At 49.3% G+C, this 20586-nt stretch overlaps 1 protein-coding gene across 4 annotated transcripts in view; it reads right to left on the reverse strand.

The window, feature by feature from the left end:
• Window positions 1–1128: 1128 nt before the first annotated feature.
• The window catches only part of npnta (nephronectin a), a 31264-nt gene continuing 11806 nt past the window's right edge, over window positions 1129–20586 (reverse strand). For 2 of the 4 annotated variants that reach the window (XM_029148045.3, XM_029148055.3), the window contains 10 exons: window positions 17377–17472; window positions 14180–14299; window positions 12799–12918; window positions 11116–11250; window positions 10027–10149; window positions 8585–8995; window positions 5051–5140; window positions 3975–4073; window positions 2493–2752; window positions 1129–2411 (listed from right to left, as the gene is read on the reverse strand). In XM_029148045.3, the coding sequence (XP_029003878.1) occupies window positions 2301–2411; window positions 2493–2752; window positions 3975–4073; window positions 5051–5140; window positions 8585–8995; window positions 10027–10149; window positions 11116–11250; window positions 12799–12918; window positions 14180–14299; window positions 17377–17472 (1565 nt within the window). In that variant the 3' untranslated portion in view covers window positions 1129–2300. The remainder of the gene's footprint in view (window positions 2412–2492; window positions 2753–3974; window positions 4074–5050; window positions 5141–8584; window positions 8996–10026; window positions 10150–11115; window positions 11251–12798; window positions 12919–14179; window positions 14300–17376; window positions 17473–20586) is intronic. The other 2 variants (XM_029148063.3, XM_029148072.3) reach the window with 1 other exon arrangement.

Raw genomic sequence — 20586 nt, forward strand, 5'->3', positions numbered from 1 at the left:
AGAGAGAGAGAGGGAGAGAGAGAGAGAGAGAAAGAGAAAAACTTATATCTGATAACTAACAGCACATAAAAATGAAAGTTGACTTTGGAGCTTAAGGCTCATCCATTTATTTAAATGTTTCGGGATCTGTGATAATACGAAATGAAGTGTTTTGAATTCAGAAAATTTGAAAAGACTCCTCCACTGGTTGCTTTATTAGTCTTGAACCAAGGCCAGTGTCTATTGAAAACACAGGAAGGCTGCGTTCATATCACAGTACATTAGTCAGTTTGACCCATTTATGTTAGAAGCAACACAAAGTATTGTGGCAGCTTCTCGTTTCTAATAGAATTAAAGGCTCATTTTTATAAGCTACCTGCCAGCCTCCAGGCAATTATAAGAGAAAAAAAACTATCTTTGAATGTCTGTTAGGAAAATAATCCAAGCATGTGTCCGTCTGCCTTTTACCAGCCCGTAGAAGTGCTTAGCACTCCTGCGTCCGCCGCCTGCCCACTGGGCTCCTTGTGGCATTATTCCACATTTTATTATGCACAAAATTGTTCAACATCTTCAAATGAACTCAGACCTTACGCTTTAATCTTTTAATTTCCACTACATTCATCTGGTTCATCACGGGCTTAAATAAGGATTTCAGCTCTTTCTTTATCTGAATTAATAAATGTTCCCCGTTCCATTAAAAGAAACCTTGAATCTCCGAGTTGACTCTAATGACTGGAGAGGAATGTTTGCGCAGCGCTGCAGTAATTGGATTTTGTTATGGAACTAGCTGTGCAATGCAGCTCTACTATAATAATACTGACATAGAGAAACATAGAACGATTCCGGTTCGATACTTTGATCATTTTACCCAGCCCCAGTTTTAAGGCATCATTAAAGTGAAAGTACCCTTCAGAGTCTCGATGCTATATAGACCTGTACATCTGCTGCTGTGTTTGCTCCTCACCAGAATACACTGTTTGCAGCAGGCTTTAACAAACATGATGAATGCATCTCTACCTCTCTCTCAGATATTTAGTAGTCAAAAACGCAGCGGGGCACCTTTAAGAAGAAGTTTTACTTTAGGAGTTTCTTCTCCGCGCAGCATTTGCCGCCGGCCACTGGGAGGAAACAATCATGCTGTGTCTCATAACATGTCAGCCAAATGCATTTTATTTACATACGGGTGTGGATAAATTCGCAGAATGCACTCATGCATACAGAGACCTCTAAGTTCCAGCCGATGCCCTTCATCACCACAGCGAACGCTAAGCAGTTTTGTGCTCGGCGAGTTACACACAGAGCGTTTTGGCACAACACACAAACATACACGCTTTGTGCACAGCCCTGCACTACACAAGAGCTCTGTGTGGATGCGCTCTTTATTAAAGGCCGATCAATATTCATATATGAATATACATAATGTATAACCCACACAACAAACAGGTCTGCTGATCTTGAGTATGTACACGCACCTACTTTTACAATAATACAATTTCCGAAAGCCTAAAAAGTCGTTGGTATCGTCAAACTGCACGTAATATAACAAATCACGCGGTGTAATAGGAAGTAACGGACGATTTTACTGTTTAAGAGTCAAAAATCAGCGATCGATTGCGTCTGACACGATTCACGTATCGGACAAACACGAGGGCGTCTGTACACGACTTCTGTGAACAATCGGGGTAGAAAAGAGGCCACATACAGAAACACATCAGTAAAAAAGGTGCAATGTTCCTTAACCTAAGCACAAAGGAGCTGGACTGACTCCTTGGTTGGATTTACACTAGAGACCAGAGTTGGATTAGAAAGAAATCAGTTCACACAGTGTAAAATAAACGTGTACCACTTCTGTTATTCTGCAGCCGAAGACTCCTCAACACGTGATCAAACATTAAGCGAATAAAAAGCAATGGTTTGTGTTTAAAGGTGCAGAGCAGCAAAAAAAAAACAAGGCGGCGATTCTGTGTCCGGGGAGAAATGAAGCCAACGTGGGTGTCTCTCGGCACCGGTGGGGGACACTTCCGTGGTTAGCGGGCGCATGCGGGTTCCAGAACTACAAAGTGATGGAGGTGGCGGGAGGCTGTGGGAGCGCTGCTGGGCGCCGCCCGTGAGACTGGGTTCCAGTCTTTTCATTCGAGGACCGTTGAGAACGAGAAAAACCCGCTGCGCTGCAGATGCACAATTTTTCGGCTGGCGTTGGCAGGATGACTGGGAGGACTGGGAGGACTGGGCGGGGGCGAGCGAGGGCCCTGTTGGGCCAAAGGAAGCTTCACAGAGTCACTGCTCTTTGAGATGATTTCCCCTCACTCTTGTTCTGTCAGTCAGAGTCTCCTCAGATTGTGCTCCTCTGTGCAGGAGCCTTTCTTCAGGGTGATGTCGTCCACGGCCATCTCTCCGCTCCGGCCTCGCCCGCGCTCCCCCTTCAGGATCACCTGTGAACAGCAGCACAGCGCACGGCCGATTGGTCGGGTGCCGCCTCGGGTGCCATAGAGGATTACTGCTGATCTACTCACGCTCTCCAGGCCCGTGCCCCATAGCGTGATCTGGGTGTGCCTCCAGCCGTTGCCCCCCGTCCGGCCCCACACCGCCGGGCTGTACTGCTTCCCCTTCTTCACGAACACCTGCAGCATGCCCACGTGGTGGCCCGCCAGCTTGTGCCGGAACGACAGGCACAGGTTGCCGTCGTTCCAGGGCGGCGTGAGCGGGAGGACGAGCCGCGCCCCGCGCCCGCTCCTCTTGTTTCCTGCCTCGGGGATGGTGAGGTAGCGCCCGCCTGGACAGAACATAAAATATGGAAATTATTCACAGCTCATAGACGGGTATGAACGAATGCTGAACTTCCACCCGAGAGGAGGTTTAGAGGAAGTCCTGGGAAGCTTTTTTTGTATGTTTTGGCTCATGAGCTTTTTAAAAGCTAAATTTACTTGATAGGATCTGTGACCAAACTGGCTAATAAGAACATCCAGTTTTTGTCTGAGACATTTTGCCTATGCAGCGTTTCATCCTTTGCATCCAGCTGTTGATGAACGCACAGACAATTAGAAAAGACCCATTTACATGCGTGTAACTCCATCTTAAACTCCAGTTGCCGGTGGCAAATCGTTTTTTTTTTTTTGTTAAATTAATGCAGACGTGAGACACAGTTTTAAAACACTGAAGATGAAAGTGCTCCTGGGCAAAGCTGATGAATGTTTATGTGTTCTGCTTATGTAGCAGAACTGTGCGTGGCTGGTGTTAACCACAGGGGTGCAATAAGTATCTGCAGGCCTGAGAGGCTTTTTGCATAAAATATGAGCCCCTACAAATCTGTGCCAATCCTTTAAGAGGCTCCAGCGTCTGCCAGCAGCTGTCCACCCTGGACATGAAGCCAAACGCTAAACTGTAGTAAAGGCCGCGTATAGGCGGACGCACACACAACCATAAACGTTATAGAAGCGCCCCGATTGGACGCGTACACCACACGCTGCCTCAGGACTCAGCTTGTGATTTACTGGGAGCGATTGTGCCGGGCTGAATGTCTGGAAGCACAGAGCGAAGGCAGCTCGGCAGCGCGCGAGCCAGATGTGCTCGGTGTCACTGAAACAGCAGCATTGTGCGGCACTGTTTATTCTTCACACGGCCTCCGCTGAGCACACTCAACATAATGCCTCCCCGTCTAAGCCCCGTGGAAAACAGTGCTGTGTTCCCATTTAACGGGAGCCACAGGTATCACAGACGCTCGTGTAATCCACTTCTCATTTGCATGACTTTGTAGAGCAAAGCGCTAATCTGCAGAAAAGGAGAAACTGCATCTTGACCTGCAATTGAGCAGAACAAAACTCGGCTGCGTCGACTGTATGACTGTGTGCGTGTGTGTTTGTGTGTGTGTGTGTGTGTGTGTGTGTGTGTGTGTGTGTGTGTGTGTGTGTGTGTGTGTGTGTGTCACATTTACTTGCTATAAAGTAAGCAGTTATGCGGATTCGAGTGAAAGCGAGAGGGGCCGGCGCCTCCATTACCTGACGGATCGGGTGTCGTCTCCCAGTGCAGGTCTCCATCCTTGTCCCTGATCCAACCACACAGGCCGTCATCAAAGGAGCAGCTCAGGTAGCCCGACTCTGAGGAGAACGAACCACATTTTCAGAAAACACAAGACACACACACACACACACAGTGAAAAACCTTCAGTTTGCTCTTTTCAGCAATTCACCGGAGCCCTGCTGTTTGTATTTAACTTCAACAGGAGCAAGAGGACTGTCAGCGCTCCTTATCACGAACATGATGAGACAACAAAAGCATAAACAAATGTTAGAATATTGTAATCTCTGGAGGAGCTGAGCCACCGGGGAAGTGGAAATGAAGCCGCATGCATCACCGTGAGGAAATGAATTCATCTAAGACCTCGTGAAATCACGGTGTGTAGGAACAAGCGTCTGAACATAAAGCCTGTCGCACGCAGGCCCCTACACTGGAATGGAAGTCAATTCAATGACTGATGATTTCTTTTGTGTAGGAAATAACCTGAAGCAAACACAGACTGTGTTGTCATGCACTGATGTACAAATTGGTTTGAAGATAAGAATAACATTAATCATTTTTTCCTTCGGTCTCTAAAAGCATTTCTTGGTTTATTTTCTGAGCCAATGGAAACACGTATCAAATGATGGACTGTGAACCAAAATAAACATCAGCTGAGTCAGTTGGTAATTTAATGTGCAGACGCGGTGACGTCGGTAAATCACCGCGAGGACGGCTGATAGATAAAGCCTGTCCCTTCGTGTGTCCTGGGTCCTGTTGTTGTGGGTGTGACGCAGAGCTCACGACCACGAGCTCACGCTGCCGCACTTTCAGACGATCGGTTAATCACCCGAGCAAACGTAATGAGAAAAGTGGGGAAGCCTGGCTGCGCGCTCTGGACCGGGGCCATCACTGGAGCCGCGCAGCCAGATGTCATGTGTCAGCTCCCGGTGAAAGGCCTATCAAAACACATCTGGCCGCGCTAATGTCGCTGCTGCAGGAGTTGCCTGCCGCTCCTCGTCCGTCTCCATCGGCCTGAGGGGCTGCGATGGAGACGGAGATCTGTGGCCGCGTTCACCTGCGTCGTCCTTGGCTTCATCCGCCGTGTTGCCGAGCTCGATGTCGAAGTCGGTGCCGAAGACGGTGTTGTGGCCGTGGTTCCGGGGAACTGGGGACAGACGGAACACGGGTTCAGATAAAGGATTAGCACACGTGTTAGCGTTCCCTCTCTGCCGTCTCCGCTCCAGGCGACTGTGAGGTCCGCGCGGGCGAATCGCTGTCACAGTTCTGTGCTGGAGCCGCTTGTCCGGATATCAGCACATTTACTAACACTCCACCTGCAGACACCAGGGAGGCCGCGATAACCCGCAGAAGTCAAACGTGAAATCAAATCGCAGCGAGGGACGGGGCCATGGTTCATCTGATGCAGCATCAGGGTAAATGTTGCTGCCGCACGGCCTGGAGCTACACAGAAAAGGTCTGCTTCCTCCGACGCACTGTCACTGCCTGAAATGCTGCCACACTGTCTCATTAAAGGTCAGCCCACCGTGATTAGATACACTTTGAAAGAAAATATGCTTTGATGCTTTTATAAGGACGGGTGAGTTAGCTGGTTCTAAAATAGGCATCTGCCTAGAGAATAATGAGACGCATCGGCTGTAAATATCTTTCAGACGTTTCACTGGACTGTTCTGAGAGCACATGCCAGGCATACTGCACGTTTGCCCTGTAACCTGGACTTGAACCGTCGGTCCACAGCGTGTGGCCTCTCCACTAACCCCGAGGGACTCAACCCGACACTGGGATGTAGTCTGACGGTCACAGGAATCTGAGGCTGGGGAGGTTAACGCACACCGAGATCTCCAGCAATCCAAGGCATCTAGGTCTCAGTGTGTGTGTGTGTGTGTGTGTGTGTGTGTGTGTGTGTGTGTTTACCAGGCATTACATCAATCCTAGACATTAGGCCATAGAGTGAATATACTGTGATATGTCAATAAAGAAAGAACAGTAACAATCCTACTATGTCTAACCCGTAATAATACTACAGATATTTGAAGTTAAACAGGATGTTTTGACCTTAAAAACTTGAAATCTCAAATACCAACAAACTCTGCAGGGGTAGATAATTGAATTTGTTCTGAAAGTGTAAGTAAACAAACATTTGTAGTTTAAAAGGAAGAATGTATCACTTGCTGAAACACCTTCACGCTGCTACGCTGGTTGACTGTTTCATTTGACCCTTTGTGTGGTTTACTCTGTCCAAATACTTGCAAGGTCAATAAAAGTCTGCTCAAGACTGATGTGGTACATTCTGCCAACACGTCGGGCAAACAAAGCCCCCACCAATCAATGAAACGCTTTCCGCCCTAAAGTCCAGAAACAAACAGAACTTTCATCAATCCACTCTTTCAGCTGTGACTGGTTCCCTTCCTTCATCACGAGGGGTTAAATTGTCTGACGTCCAAAATCTCTCCTGTAGTGGAATAAGTGAAATATGTAAATATGCTTATTTACATCGACGGTATTGACTGTTCAGGCTGAAGGTACAGATTCTTCTTCTTCCCCACACTTTTATTCAAATGATTCCCGTTTCTGTGGAACCGTGAGCGCTCACTCGGCGGCGCCTTCGCTCCCTGCTTCTCCTCAGAGCTCTGATTTCTGACCGCGCTGGCAGCGGTGCGAACTATTGGATGGATGTCTCCCTCTAGCAGCGCAGACAGGTGTTAATGCAATTTCTCATCTCTTCCCCTTTTTTTTCTAATTATGTGATGCCATCTGGCATAGCGAGCAGGAATTACACTGTCTCACCCCTCGTCCCCTGCTTTGCTGATGCATCTCACCACACGCTTTTCTGTGTTACATCATATTTTGGTAAAACGCTGAGGTTTTGTGCATGACGCTATCATATGCATGCTGCATATAGAACACGTCTACATGATATCAGTGCATGTATTGTGCAGCTTACACATCCGCTGAGCCTCCTGTGATGTTTCCACGTGGCTCTGCATGGCTGCTAAAACCAGCACATTTAATTAAGCTAATTATAATCCATCTCGAGGGCGAGACGCTAGTGTGGTGATGTTTGCACCTTCTCTCCATGCTCCAGCATCTCTCACAGACCAAAGACACCAGTCAAGTTAATTAGGGAGGCTAAGTTGCCATTGGTGTGAGAACGGGTGTCTGTCTCTATATGTGTATGTGTATTTACTGTACGGAATAAAGAAGGATGAAGTTAATGGGACCAGTCAGCCAAGCTGCGACTTTGCTAAACTCAGAAGCCGAATAAATTAGATGTGCGTGTTCCCAGAACTGAAGATGAAGAACAAAGAACAACAAGCAAACTCCTTCTCCTACTTTCCACCTCCCCTGTTGTGAAATCTTTACAACTGAGCCCTGAAATTAGTGTTTCAGGTTTAATAATCCCGAATCTCTGAGCAGGTACATGCACTTATCACCGTGAGGAGAAAGCAGCAGATGATTGCAGTGATTATCGTTTTTGTTAAAGCATAAAATGGAACAGTCTCAACCTCCGTAACTGCAACAGTGTTCTGAAATCTCCTTTATAACGTCAAACTAAAACAAAGACTAATGATGCCTTTTGAATGTAATTGGTGTCAAAGATTCACGCTTGGCAGAGAGCACAGTGTGACGGGGATAAACAACAGTTTGGCTGAGCAACAGGTTGTGTATTTTAAGTGTAGCCAAACAGATAATTACCTCAGGAGATTTTAAAACTTTGCATTCTGCTGATTTGAGGGTGGTTATAGCTTCATTTCCATATTTAATAAACTTGTTAGTGGGCATCAGCATGCAGCTCCCCCAGTGCTGCGCGATACCAGCAGCGACTGTCGATTTCAAGCATTCCCCAGTTCAGATTTTGGACAAAATTCCCGTTTTCTTGCCAAATGTGTCCTGCTCGCATCTGCCGCGTTGTTGGTTGCTGGATAAACTGAGCACACATGTGCCAACTGCTCCGACGGAGGACGTGTTCATGTGTCGGGGTAAATGGGTGCCATAATGTGCGTCATCTGTCCGGTAATGCCCCTCCCGATTCCCCGGAACGTGGCACGTTTCACGGTAAACACGGCGAGGACTCCGATGAAGAAATGTGTAAATTTGCTGTGATTTGGTGCACGGAGACTTGCCAGCGAGCTGATGAAGATGAATGTGGAGACAAATAAGGGCCTTTTAAAGTCAAATTCTGTTACACAGGAGAGTAAACAAAAGGTTTGCTGCACCAACAAACACCACGACAGAGAGATCAGAAACCGCTAAATTAAAGCTTTAGTCACACAAACAATATGTCTGTTTAATATAAAAGGTGCCGCTTGCATTGATTGAAGCCATTACACGGCGGCTCACAGCTAGTTGGTGTCTTTTGTCCTTGTTTTGCGTTAATGACCTACCTCAGTGCTGAGCGAAAAAGCACCCAGAGAGCAGATTCAAACTGAGACTAGGCTAAAAGGGGCAGCGAACAACGGATCAACGGATTCATCCAGCAAAAACACACTGATGGGCAAAAAAATAATAATAATTTACCAACTCTAAAGTGAAACTGTGGAACCTGAAGCTATGCCAGGGAAATAAACCACTGCAAATGCACGCGTCTTACTGTGGACGTCGCCTCTCTGCTTGGTGACGTCCTTCTGGATGGCGTTGTCCACGGCGGTGGCCGGCGGGGGGGTCGGGGGCAGTCGGGTGGGGGGTGCGGGCGTGGTGGAGGGCCTGCGTGTGGCTACGGGCGGCTTCCTGGTGGGGATGAGCGGCTTGCGGGTGGGAACCGGCGGCTGCTTGCGCGGCGGCGGCGGCGGGACCCTCGTCGGAGGCGGAGGCGCTCTGGTGGTGCCGGGCGCGGTCCTGGCAGAAGGCGTGGGTTTGGGGATGAAGGGGACGACCCGCCTCGGAGTCACCGGCGGCCGGACGGTGGTAGCGGGCCTCTTCTGGTCCAGGTCGGGGATGTGGTTGTGGTGATTTGGAGGCAGCCTTCCCGGTCTCGGGGGCTCAATAACCACCTTTGGAATGGCTGAAATAATAAGAGAATGCAGACAGAGCACTGAAATATGGGCAATTAAGAGTTAATGAGGCGTAGAATTGTAGACTAACTGCAATGATTGCTCTGACTTCTGCAGCAGAGTGCCTTCCTTCATCTACTAAAGCTTCTCCTGGTTTCTATTAACTAAATGTTATCATCCTAAAACAAATTGGCCGTCTCAAATCTTAGTGAAGGGGAAGCTCACACTTTGGAGGGAACCCCATCGAATCAGCATGCTACTAGTTCACACTGGCTGTTTTAAAGCCGGCGCTGGATGGATACGCAAACCTGCGTTCAACCTTTCTGTTCCTGTCAAATCAGACACCGTCCGTCACTTTGTGGATCGGTCTGAAGCGGTTTTATCTGTGTGGAATGATGCTGCTGGTGCAGATGCGACCACAGTCACACCTCCGTCGCCTTTTGCGCCCCTGCACATTGTCCCCTCCAGAATAGACGGACAATGGGGGGGTCGGGTTGTGGTGGGGGGTTCATGAGGAAGGTTCATGAGTGAGGAACGAGAGGGGACAAAGGCGAGGGGTTTGAACTGGGTTATTGCCTTCTCAGGTTGCAGGCGCTTTTGATAGGTGATACACAAATAGGATATTGCAACCGGACTCCGGGGCACTTGTGGCTCTCAGCCCTGAGGCCGGCTTCAGGGTGAGGCATTAGCAGCACGCCACCTCCTGCGCGGCCCTCGCGCCCATTAAACAACTGGGGAAAACGAGTGAGCGCCGACGCACAGTGTCAGCAAGCAGAGTGAGACAAACTGCTGCGCGGAGGAGCATTTGACTTGTGATGACATCATCTCTGATGACTCCCTGCTTTCTGGGCTGATTAAACTGGCCAGATGTCAGAGATGGAGGCTCACTGAGCACATGGACTAAAGGGGACATGATTGACAGCCAATACAAAGACTGGAATTTCAGCCGGTTATTCCTCCCTCTTTTTTGCTTTAGTACCTTTTTAAAAAAGCCCCCCCGTCCCCGAGCTGAAGCGAGCATCGGGCCGGGGTTTTGTCTTACGTGCGCAGTCGTGGCCCATCCCCCTGTAGCCGTCCTTGCATTTGCACTTGTATGAGCCCGGCGTGTTGTAGCAGGCGGCGAAGCTGCTGCAGTGGCTCTGCCCTAAAGAGCACTCGTCCACGTCTGGAAGACAGAGGGAACACGGCGGTCGGTCAGCTTTGTGTGAAAAGGCTGGAAACACAGCGGCGAAAGGAGGGTCTGAACCCTCATACGCAGCGATGGGAAGATCGTTTAAATGAACGAGAGCAAACCCTTCAACCGTTTCTGATCAGCATGTTTTCATTAGGTTTCTCCAAGGAACAGTGAGATAAAAACCGAACACAATGTGTCTTTGATGCTGCTAACGTTCAAGGAAATGCGGATTCGAGCGGAATATTAATTTTGATAAATAAAGCAAACGTTTCCCTTTCATGTCGCGCGTCAGGAGAAGACGCAGGCCGTCTTTGTGTCGTCTTTGTGTGTCAGTCAGGTTCATGACTGACTTTCAACTTTTCACCGGCAGCGGGTCGCAGTCAGAACCTGGAAGCCTCACGCTTCTGCTCCCCCACAAAAAAGCAGGTGACTGAAGTAAACAGTCGTTCATGTGGATGAGTTCTTCAGCATCGTTCAACCTGTATCCTCTAAAAGCGAGTCACAGAGGATGTGTATATTTCTCTGTGCGCCGCATGAATTGAACCAGTGTACAGTACAGTGAATGTGGGCGTCTAGTCCTCTGGTTCTCTGCTTTTTGTTTTCATCACTGTTGGTCGAGTGCAGTGTTTAGTGAGAACTAGTACAAAGCAAACTCTTGATGGCAGATATTTATGAGCATAATGCATTTTAGTTTCTAATTTTTCTCATTTTCAGTTCTTACTGTATTTAAGCAGAAATACATTAATCAAAGTATTAATAAACAAAGGATGTTTTTGATTCACATTGTAGCTGTAAATATCTTCCCACCGCTAACAGCATCCTTCTCTTTTCAAGGTGAACTTATTGTAGCTTCTCTCCCCTCAGTGTTACAACAACGCCTGCGTCGCTGCAGAGACACAACATCTGTGACCTTTGTGAGTTCTATCTGTGGAGCTGGCAGGCGCCTGGCGACGGTACCTATGCACTGGTATTTTCCGTTGATGTATTGGAGGTCAAAGCCTTCGTGGCACTTGCAGATGTAGCTGCCAAAGGTGTTGATGCATTTCCTGAACCTGGGACACACGGCGAGTCCAGCTGCACACTCGTCCACATCTGTGAGACAGAAAAAAACATTAGACAAAAGCAGAATTGCCCTCCCAGCTATAATGCAGTCATAATTTGCCTGCATAGTGAATGCATTGCATTCAAAACAACACTAAACAGTGCAACTTAATGAAAAACAAAACAAAGCTTTGCATTCGTACCTTTCTCACCTCTGCCGGATTCATTTATGAAGCAAGCGCATTATGCATGCCGTTCAGTGAGCACAACACAACGCTCTCCATTATTTAAAGAGCTATTCTCAGTGTCTTTGTTGATCACCTTTGCAGGCATGTGGGCATTAATATTTAGACGCCAAGAGGCTCAAAGCGCTTGCTTTAAACTCATTAATTTATCGAGGCTCTGCTGCGCCGAAGGGCCTGTGGTTTAAAGGGACCCTTAAAAGACGGAGGCACCTGGAGCAGCTGGAGGAAACGAGCGGAGCTTCCTCGTCCCCTTAACGCCGTGACACTGGATCCCGAACCGCTCAAGTGGAGCTGCTTAATGGACAGCAGTTGGAGGATGCAGCTGCATCGTGCACCCACCGGCGGGACGTTGGGGGGGGGCGTGTTTTACATACAGCATGTAGCGATGCTGGACAGCCTTTCGTTATCTCCTTCTAATTAACAGGTGCACCTGGCAAAGACCACGCGTCTGACATTTAACTGTTTAAATGTCAGCGTGAGGTTCTGCAGCGGAGTCGGACTCGTCTCGCGTTCGTTCGTCGGCTGCTGCGACAGATACGGAGCCATCGTATTGGAGACTTCTCCTGCGATGCAAAAACGTCAATACTGTTTGTCATTAATCCGAGCCTCTTGTTGTTTTCTGACACCGAGCGAAAACAAGTCGATGCTTGTTTGCAACGGATCGTAAGACTTGGCTGTTAAGGAGATCCCACCAAAATCCATCGCTAGTAAACAAACACTGCAGCAGGTGCGAAGAGAAGGAGAAGAAGAAAGATTCCCATTCAAGCTGCCATGAATGTGTATATTACATGGTACTTTAGTACTCGTATGTTACATAATGAGTCCTAATCGGCTTCATTTGGTCTTTCAGGTGAATCTTTTTGTTTGATCATGCAGGTTTTTAGTATCAAGAGCTCTTAATAGCTGCAAACTCCCCCATGCTCCATTCTGCCTACTAGAAGTAATACGCCTCCATAAATATGACTGGAAACCCGCCATAAAACTCCTCATAAAACATCCGCTACCGAAGGAGTGCGGGAACAATCCTCTATCGGTTCTGCAGTGTAACGGGAGCAGCCGTGTGTGAACCTGCGAAGGCCGAGCCGCTCGCGGGTCTCTGACGGCGACGAGGCGTCGGGGCCGTTCGCGTTCACGCTTCCGGGGCCCTCGGTCGAAACAAGGGAACTCCGCGGCGTCGCTTCTGGACGGATTCCAGTTTTGAGCCCGAATGGCATTTTCACAGCCAGGGTTTTCTGTCGCGCGCTGCCAACGCACGCGGCTCCGATTGTTAGCGCTGAGCGGATTGAACAGCTGAGCCTCGTCCTCGGTGGTTCCGGGCTGGGGTTTCAGAAACGCAGAAGTCCTGGGCACCTACCGACGCAGGTTCTTCCATCCGGAGCCAGCTGCAGGCCCGGCGACGGACACTGACACCGGACCTCCCCTTTCAGCACCTCGCAGCCGTACTGGCAGTTGGCCACGCCACAGGTGCGAGCATCTGATGGACACGAGGGAGACATGACACACATTAGCACATGCTGGAGACACGCGGCGCACGGTTCCCCCCGCGCTCACATTCACCGGCGCTCGGTCTCTATCATCATCCTCCAGTCAATGCGCAAAGCCGGGCGGCTCACCTGTCTCTTCTGATATTAGCCGGGTTGACCCACGGGCTTTCAGACAACACAACAGCCCACAATCCGCCGTTATTGGATTCCTGCGCCGCACAGGCTCCCTCTGCTCACTTTATTTCACTCAAACCCCCCTCATCATCTTTCATCCTTCCCTACATTCGGAAAAACTCATAATCCGTCTCCGCCCTATCAGCCGCGATGCGATGCGATGCGATGCGCCGGGCCTCTGTTGTTGAGCCGCGCTGCGCAGATCAAGACCCTCCAAAATAATCATATAATGGAGTGGCATTTTGTTCAGCCTCTCACCATAACATCAGATTCTGAAAAGGAAATTAAAAGCGAGGCTCCTGCTGCTGGCGCTGCTCCCTCAGCCGCGGCCGACACCCTGGGGTACGGTCGGGTGACTGAGGCGGGCCGGGCTGATTTAACGCTGCAGCCATCGACTGATCAAAGCGGAAGCAGGGGAGAGGAGCGGCGCGGCGTTTAACGCTATCATGCTATCATCACACAACAGCACCTACGACAGATGGGAGCGCCTCAAGTGGAGAGCAATTCAGACTCTAAAGGGAGGAAAATGAATTTTGGTCCGATAAAAAAAGGGCTAATTAAAACGAGGCGCCGGGAGTCACGCTATCCTTAAGTGGAAATCTGAGGAGAAAGTGGTTATCAGGTGGGAAACAGAATTCACAAGGAGGCATGCACAGACAGCGGCTTCCATTCTTCTCAGTACCTCAGGGCAACCAGCAGGAACTGCACACGCTCTCAAGTGTCGAAGCCTCGTCTGTCTTTTACATTTTTGTCAATTCAAGGCCTCTCACGAGTCGGTTCTGCTGCGGCACGGACGCAAATCATTATCATCAACATAGTCCAAGGCATGAACGCGAGGTCGGCGTCGAGGCGAAATGCTTTGTTATGATACAGATCACACGTCCCTGTGCAGGAAATTCAGATGAATGTATTTGTGGTGAAGGGAGAAAGATTTGCAGTATCACAGCAAACAAAGCAAAAAGGCAGATGGAAAATGTTTATCGGCAGCGAAATTAGGCACATTACTGGCAGCAACACAAACTGTATAGCCCGAGGTGTGTGTGTGTGTGTGTGTGTGTGTGTGTGAAACTGACTCACTTCCACAGGTCCCATCAGGCATCAGCATGTATCCATTGAGGCAGTAGCACTTGTAGCTCCCATACGTGTTCATGCATCTGTGCTTGCAGGGCCGCGGCTTCAGGCCACACTCGTTCAGGTCTGCAGACAGAGAGAGGAGGCGTCAGCGCTGACGGACACAGGGGCCCTCCCATAGAGAGCAAATTAGTCAGAGGTCAAAGGTGACGCGGGGTCACCCACGTCAGACCTCTCCCATCCTCCCAGTCTGGCTGCCTGCTAATGTGTGTGTTAGTCCTGGAAGGAGTGGGAGTGTCCAGGGAACCGTGTCTCAGCAGGCCCCGCGACGCCCCCTCCTTTGATTTCACAGGAAGCCAGTGTCAGCCGTCAACCTGCCAATTACCCGCGTGTGCTAAAAGATGCTATCACTGCCGTCACCCTCCCGAGGTGGAGGCTGCGGCGTCCAGCTCTGACAGACGCTCGCGCGTGAACCCAGGGTTTGTGCGCGCGCGGACGTCCACGGAAATCTCATCAGAAAACGATGCCGCTCGACTCTGGAGCGACGAAAGAAATGTGGGCCACATTTGAGTTGTGGCAAAACAGCGTAGCTGATGCTGTGGCACGTCAAGCACAGGTGGAGGTAAAAGTATTAGTAATGAGCCAGAGTCCTGTGAATCCGTCTTATCGCTAAGGCGCTTGAAGCAAACATGAATTAAACTGGTTCATATGTGTTTAAATAGAGGTTTGTGCACTGACCAGCTGAATGGAAATCCACAGGTACAAAACATCGATCATGCTGCCGTTAAGAGGTAAGTAATTACTCTCATTACTGTAATTGATCATCTCTGTGGAGCATTTGTACAACGTGAGCACATCCACGTCGATACTTTACATAAGAGCCCCTGCGCTCGTACTCGTACAGAGCGAAGGATTAAAGAGCAGCCTGGAGTTACGCTGCTCTGACACACACCACATTCCTTCATTTCGCTTCGCTTCGAACTTCCGTCTTCCTCCTAAAGCGATTCTTTAAGACTGAGGAAATCCTGTCACTACTACTTGAAATTGAAAAGGCGGCGGATGCTGCTGCAGAGCTGGTTATGGTTGTGGTTACCAGATGAGCTGCTTCACGCCTGCAGACAGAATCTCTTGAGTAGATTGGCTTCTTCTCCCTTTAGTAACATATAATAACATTGGTCACTTCATTAAAGGCAGCACTGACTTGACTGTAGTCGTTTACTGATAAAACGTGAGCCGCTGGGTTTTAACGACTTAAAAAACTGCAGGAGACGCTGGGTGATGGAAGAAGCGAATGTCTGACGGGCCACGGTTGCGTATTTCTTCCATATATCACCAAAAATATTCCTCCTGCTTCCTCCCGCTCGCATGCGGAGAGGTCTGCTGGGACTGGGCCCAACGGGGAAAAACGACTGAATGATGACACAGGCTCCGACAAAAGAAAAGCAAGAGGAAAAAAAACAGACAGCCTGCGAATATCGGCCCATGTTTCCGGGATTGACTGCATTTGACTGTGCAGCACATGAGGAGCTATTTCCATCTGGGCAGAGACATGCGGACGTATCTGGGCTCATTCTTTGCGTGTCACACGCCTCCTGCATTTAACAGATGCCACAGATGAATATAGACCAATGACGCAGCGGTTGCCCAGTTTGTATGTCCACAGACCCGGCTTCTGTTAACGGCAGCATCTGCTCTGCTGAAGCCATCGGTGATAAATGGACGTGTGCTTGTTGAACGCAGTGGTGTTTACAGCGGTGGGTGCGATTCAGGAGTAAACAGGGGTCAGTGACTGGAACCTGAGGAGCAGATATATGACAGAAATGAGTTCTATTAAATGTGAAAAGCTGTCGCCTGCGCTGGATTTAATATGCTACAATAGCAGATTCTCCTGACGCCTGGTGGAAATGCAAACATGAGGTGTGTGTTTGTGTCTTCAGGGGGAAGTCACACTCTTTATGTGGATTTGATCTCTAAGCAGGAGGAAGCAGGTGCAATGTCATCCCAAAGTGAACGGTGCAATCGCCCTGCACGCACAACGCAGCTCTGGCTGCCTGACATTCCCGTTGCGTTGTGTGTGTGCGAACTCGGATGCTGCTGTGTTTTAAAAAAAAAAAAATTATTTATAGACTATTTAGGGAAATTTATGTTTTTTAATTGTTACAAAAACAAAACAAAAATAATGAATTGAATAGGAGAAATCCCTCCTCCATAGAGATGTCTGCTGCCCTCACACACACACACACACACACACACACACACACACACACACACACACACACACACACACACACACACACACACACACACACACACACACACACACACACACACACACACTTTTTTTTAATTAATGGTGTCAGCCCTGTTTTCCTCCCTGGTTTTCACAGTAAACAAGTGGCAGCCTCATTACTGCGATTACAGGGACCCATAGCAACACTGGACGATGTCAGTGTCGGTACAGAAACAGGTTTCAACTCGCCCGTTGTGCTGAAAAACAGCTTAAAAATGTAAATGAGGGATTAGTGAAATGGTCACATTCTCAGACGGAGGCAGCGCTCTGAGCATCGGCACATGCCAGACACAAGACACAGCCAGGGCCTGACAGACAGACAGACAGACAGACAGACAGACAGACAGACAGACAGACAGACAGACAGACAGACAGACAGACAGACAGACAGACAGACAGACAGACAGACAGGAGCTCCTCTGAGCCCCCCCCCCCACTGAACGAACGGCTAAAACACATCTGCAGTGCTTCATTGGGTCGGCTCCGCTGAGGTAAAAGCTGCGCTGACAGAGACATTAGCGGCGAAACTCCTTCCTGGGGACACGCGGCTTTTAGCAGAGGCGTCCGTGTCAGCGATGGTCTTAAAGGGAGAGTCGAGGAGAACGGGGGACGCGACGAGGGGAACGGTCCTCTGAGTAGAAAGGGACAGACAGGCAGCGAACAGAGAGGCAGACGCGGAGCAGAGGAGGTGAACGGTGTGCGACATGCGCGGCAGCCATGCTGGCATTTCTGCTAAAAAGCTGCTCTCGGGTGGTGTCTCTTCTGCCAGCGGGAACAGAAAGCACACAAAAAACAACAAGTGGAGAGTGACATTCGCTCCTCCTCAGTTTGCACAGTGCAGCACCATGCACGTTGCTGGGATGGGGGAGAGAGAGAGAGGCTGCTGGGGGAGAGGCCGATCGACGAATCTCACCCTCCATTACAGCCCTCGCTGGATGGTGGTCCACGGGAAGAAAGACAGGGAGGTGACTGGCCCACACTGGTGGGGTTAAATAGTCCAGCTCTTCGTCTTCAGACAAAAGGAAGAAGGTTAGAGGAGACAGGGGGTGGGACGGAGGGGGGTCGGTGGGGACAAAGTAGTAAAACGGTGGAGAGCAGAGGGAGACAGAGGGAGATGGAGTGAGAATGAAAAGCAACAACCTTTGGATTAGAACACCTCTGACCACATTCCTGGAAAGGAAGGAGAAACATTATGCAGCAAAGAGGATTACACTTGTGGGAATGGGACATAAGCTGAGAATGAGGAGGGGGGGGGGGGACTCCAGGGCACGAGGTGGAAAACAATGATAGCGTCGCTTCTCCGCTTTCTTCTCCGCCGCATTCCTGCAGCGTCACGCGGTGAAACTGTATCTGAGACACGTACGGTGTCTCCCACATTCACGCTTTGGATCCGGGGCTGCGAAGGTGGACGGGAGCTTCCATTGAGCCTGTCCGGCAGCCGCTCTTCCGGCAGGACGCTAGCATCACCTATTGTTGAGTGACAGGAAGATGAGAGCGCTGGTTTTCACGCTTCGCATCGCTCAAGCGTCTGACGCTGAGGAGCGGCGGCAACGGCGTCTAAGTTACTGCCAACTGTGCAACAGACTGAAACGCTTGTTGGCAAAGGGCTGACTGACGGGTGCTCGTGTGCGAGAGGCCTTTATTTCAGCATTTGGTGTGAGTTCTTTTTGAGGCCACAGGTCCTAGATGTCTGGATTTCAGAGACTTGTTTTGAACACTGCCCGTTCACATTTCCATGCACATGATGGACAGTGCAGATGTTTATGTCCACTTTGGGCAAAAGGCTCCGCTTGAGCTTCATTAGATGAAAGGTGAGAACGGGGCTGGAACATTAATATCTGATGGATTATCTGAGACTCACACCCACGGGAGTTCATAAATGTTAGTGGAAAGAGCGCGTCCGGAACAGAGAAAGATGCAGTCACAGCTCACTATGAAGGCACATCTAACGCATCAGGTGTTCACTCGACCACCTAACGGGCCAAACAGCAGATTAAACCCCACAGAATGTGCAGGAGGCTGAGATCTAAAAGGTTTGGTACCAACTTACTAACCCACAGTGAACATTCAGTAATAGAATGAGACCAGTTCTGGCTAATTTCCTTCTTGTTCTACTTCTTGTACACGCTGTACAAGTTCAGGTTAAATATTAGGTCATAACCAGTTAACGACTTTATTATAACACTAAAGCGAAGTAAAACAAAAGTGTTGGACATAATAGGATCATAATTGCAGGACAATATACAGTTTTTTCTAAACGCGTGCAGCTGTTTGGACTTCGGCGTCAGACGCTCAGGGCCTCGGTCCAAGAAGTGTAAAGTATCTGCCTGCACCTTCAGAGACTCTGCCAGTGTAAAGCAATGAAAGGTCCAGATATTGGGCAGACGCTAAAGATAGAAACAGAAATAAACAGCAAATTTGCTTCAGCTCCAGCACTGGGCTGTCTATTTAGAGTAATAATTGGATGGTGATGTGAAAGTCCTGGTCTGGAGGCAGAGCAGCTGTGGAGCTCCTCACGAATGAACAATCATCCTATTAATGCGACGGATCAGCACCGTGAGTTTGTTTATGACGGGTTCGTCATCAGCGACCAAAGCCGAAGCGCAGCTTGAAAACAACCCAACCGCTTCGGAGCGTCTCTCCTCCGCGTCTCGCTTTGTTTTATGGGGCCTGAGCAAATAAAGCCAGAAACACTTAGTTGAGTTACTTGGCAGGTGAAAGAGCCGGCACTAAAGAACAGACGCGCGAGTCCTTGAAGGATGAATCGCTCATAACAGCACGAGGCCGTTAACGTTCCGCCGAGGAGAATGCGGCTTTGATTCCGAGGGTGATGAAACCAGCGCCGAGCGTTCGCGTTCAGTCCGTTTTGTCCTGCTGTTGCTTTAAACCTCCAGTTAGATGAGCGCCTGAGGCCTCGGGCGTCTGTCCACACCTCCCACTGATAGATGGGATGTGGCCTCTGGTGTCAGCAAGTTCTCTGTCTCGTTTTCACTTAAACACTTGGAAGGAGTGCAGAATATTAGTTAATGCAGCCTTAAGATTAAACACGACTAGAAAAAAGACAAGTCTCAGTAGTTCATTCGCTTTACTGATCATTTAAACTCCAAACGTCAGATTGACGGCTTCTTATGAATATAATTTGCATAATGGTCAGAAAAACTGAATAAAAAGTAAGAACATTATGATAAATACTCAACCTTTAGCATTACGGGGGTCAAGGGAGCAGCTTTGGGCAATTTATTTCACTCCTCCAGTCGAGGCCTGAAGATAAAGGCCGGCTCCAGAGGGGCCCAATATTAGAACGCATCAAAACAATGGGCACCTGACATGTCAATAGCAAAGCTCCAATCAATGCTTAACGGGGGCTGCATGCAGATGAGAACCTCCAATCTATGGCTGCTGAATAATTAGACACACGGCCGAGCCGAGGTTTTCTGCAGCTACGCAGGCTGAGAGGGCGTAGGACGAGTGGAATGAGTGGAGACGCTTCAGAGCCGCTGACTTATTGGACAGACGCCGCTTCCATACACACTTGAAAGTACAGTTTCATCTTGAAAGGTCCCGGGCTCCCATTTGTCAGATAAGGCCGTCTGAACGGTTGGCAGCAGCGTCTATTGTAGTGGGATATGTGACACGGACCCCCTCCTTTGTTCGGGATTAAGACGGAGCAGACGGAGCCACCTATCGCCTTAAAACGCGCCGTGAGTCATCGGGAACATTCCGAGAAGGATTTCGGCAACGCCGCCCCCAACTCCCATCCTCCCCCTCCTCCTCCCCCGCCTCCCGCCCTCTTGTTTTTAATTACACACTACTCTATTCCTGTCTCAGGGCGTGAATTCCACGCGAGTATTTTCAAGCTGCTTGGATGCACGTCAGCTCACGGCTAACTGGGAAGCTTTGGCGCTTTTCAACATGTCCGACCCGACAGTGTGAAACACGCACGCACGCACGCACGCACACACACACACACACACTCAGCCAGGCCAAGTTATCCAAGAGGTCAGTAATTGAGATGTTATCTCCACGGGAGAGGACGCACTCTCTGGATCATTCAACGTGGCCTCGCCATTCATTTCCATTTGCTCTGAATCATCTCTCGCTCTCTCTCTCTCTCTCGTGATTA

The sequence above is a fragment of the Betta splendens genome, chromosome 1 (assembly GCF_900634795.4).
Source record: "Betta splendens chromosome 1, fBetSpl5.4, whole genome shotgun sequence".
Taxonomy (NCBI): Eukaryota; Metazoa; Chordata; class Actinopteri; order Anabantiformes; family Osphronemidae; genus Betta; species Betta splendens.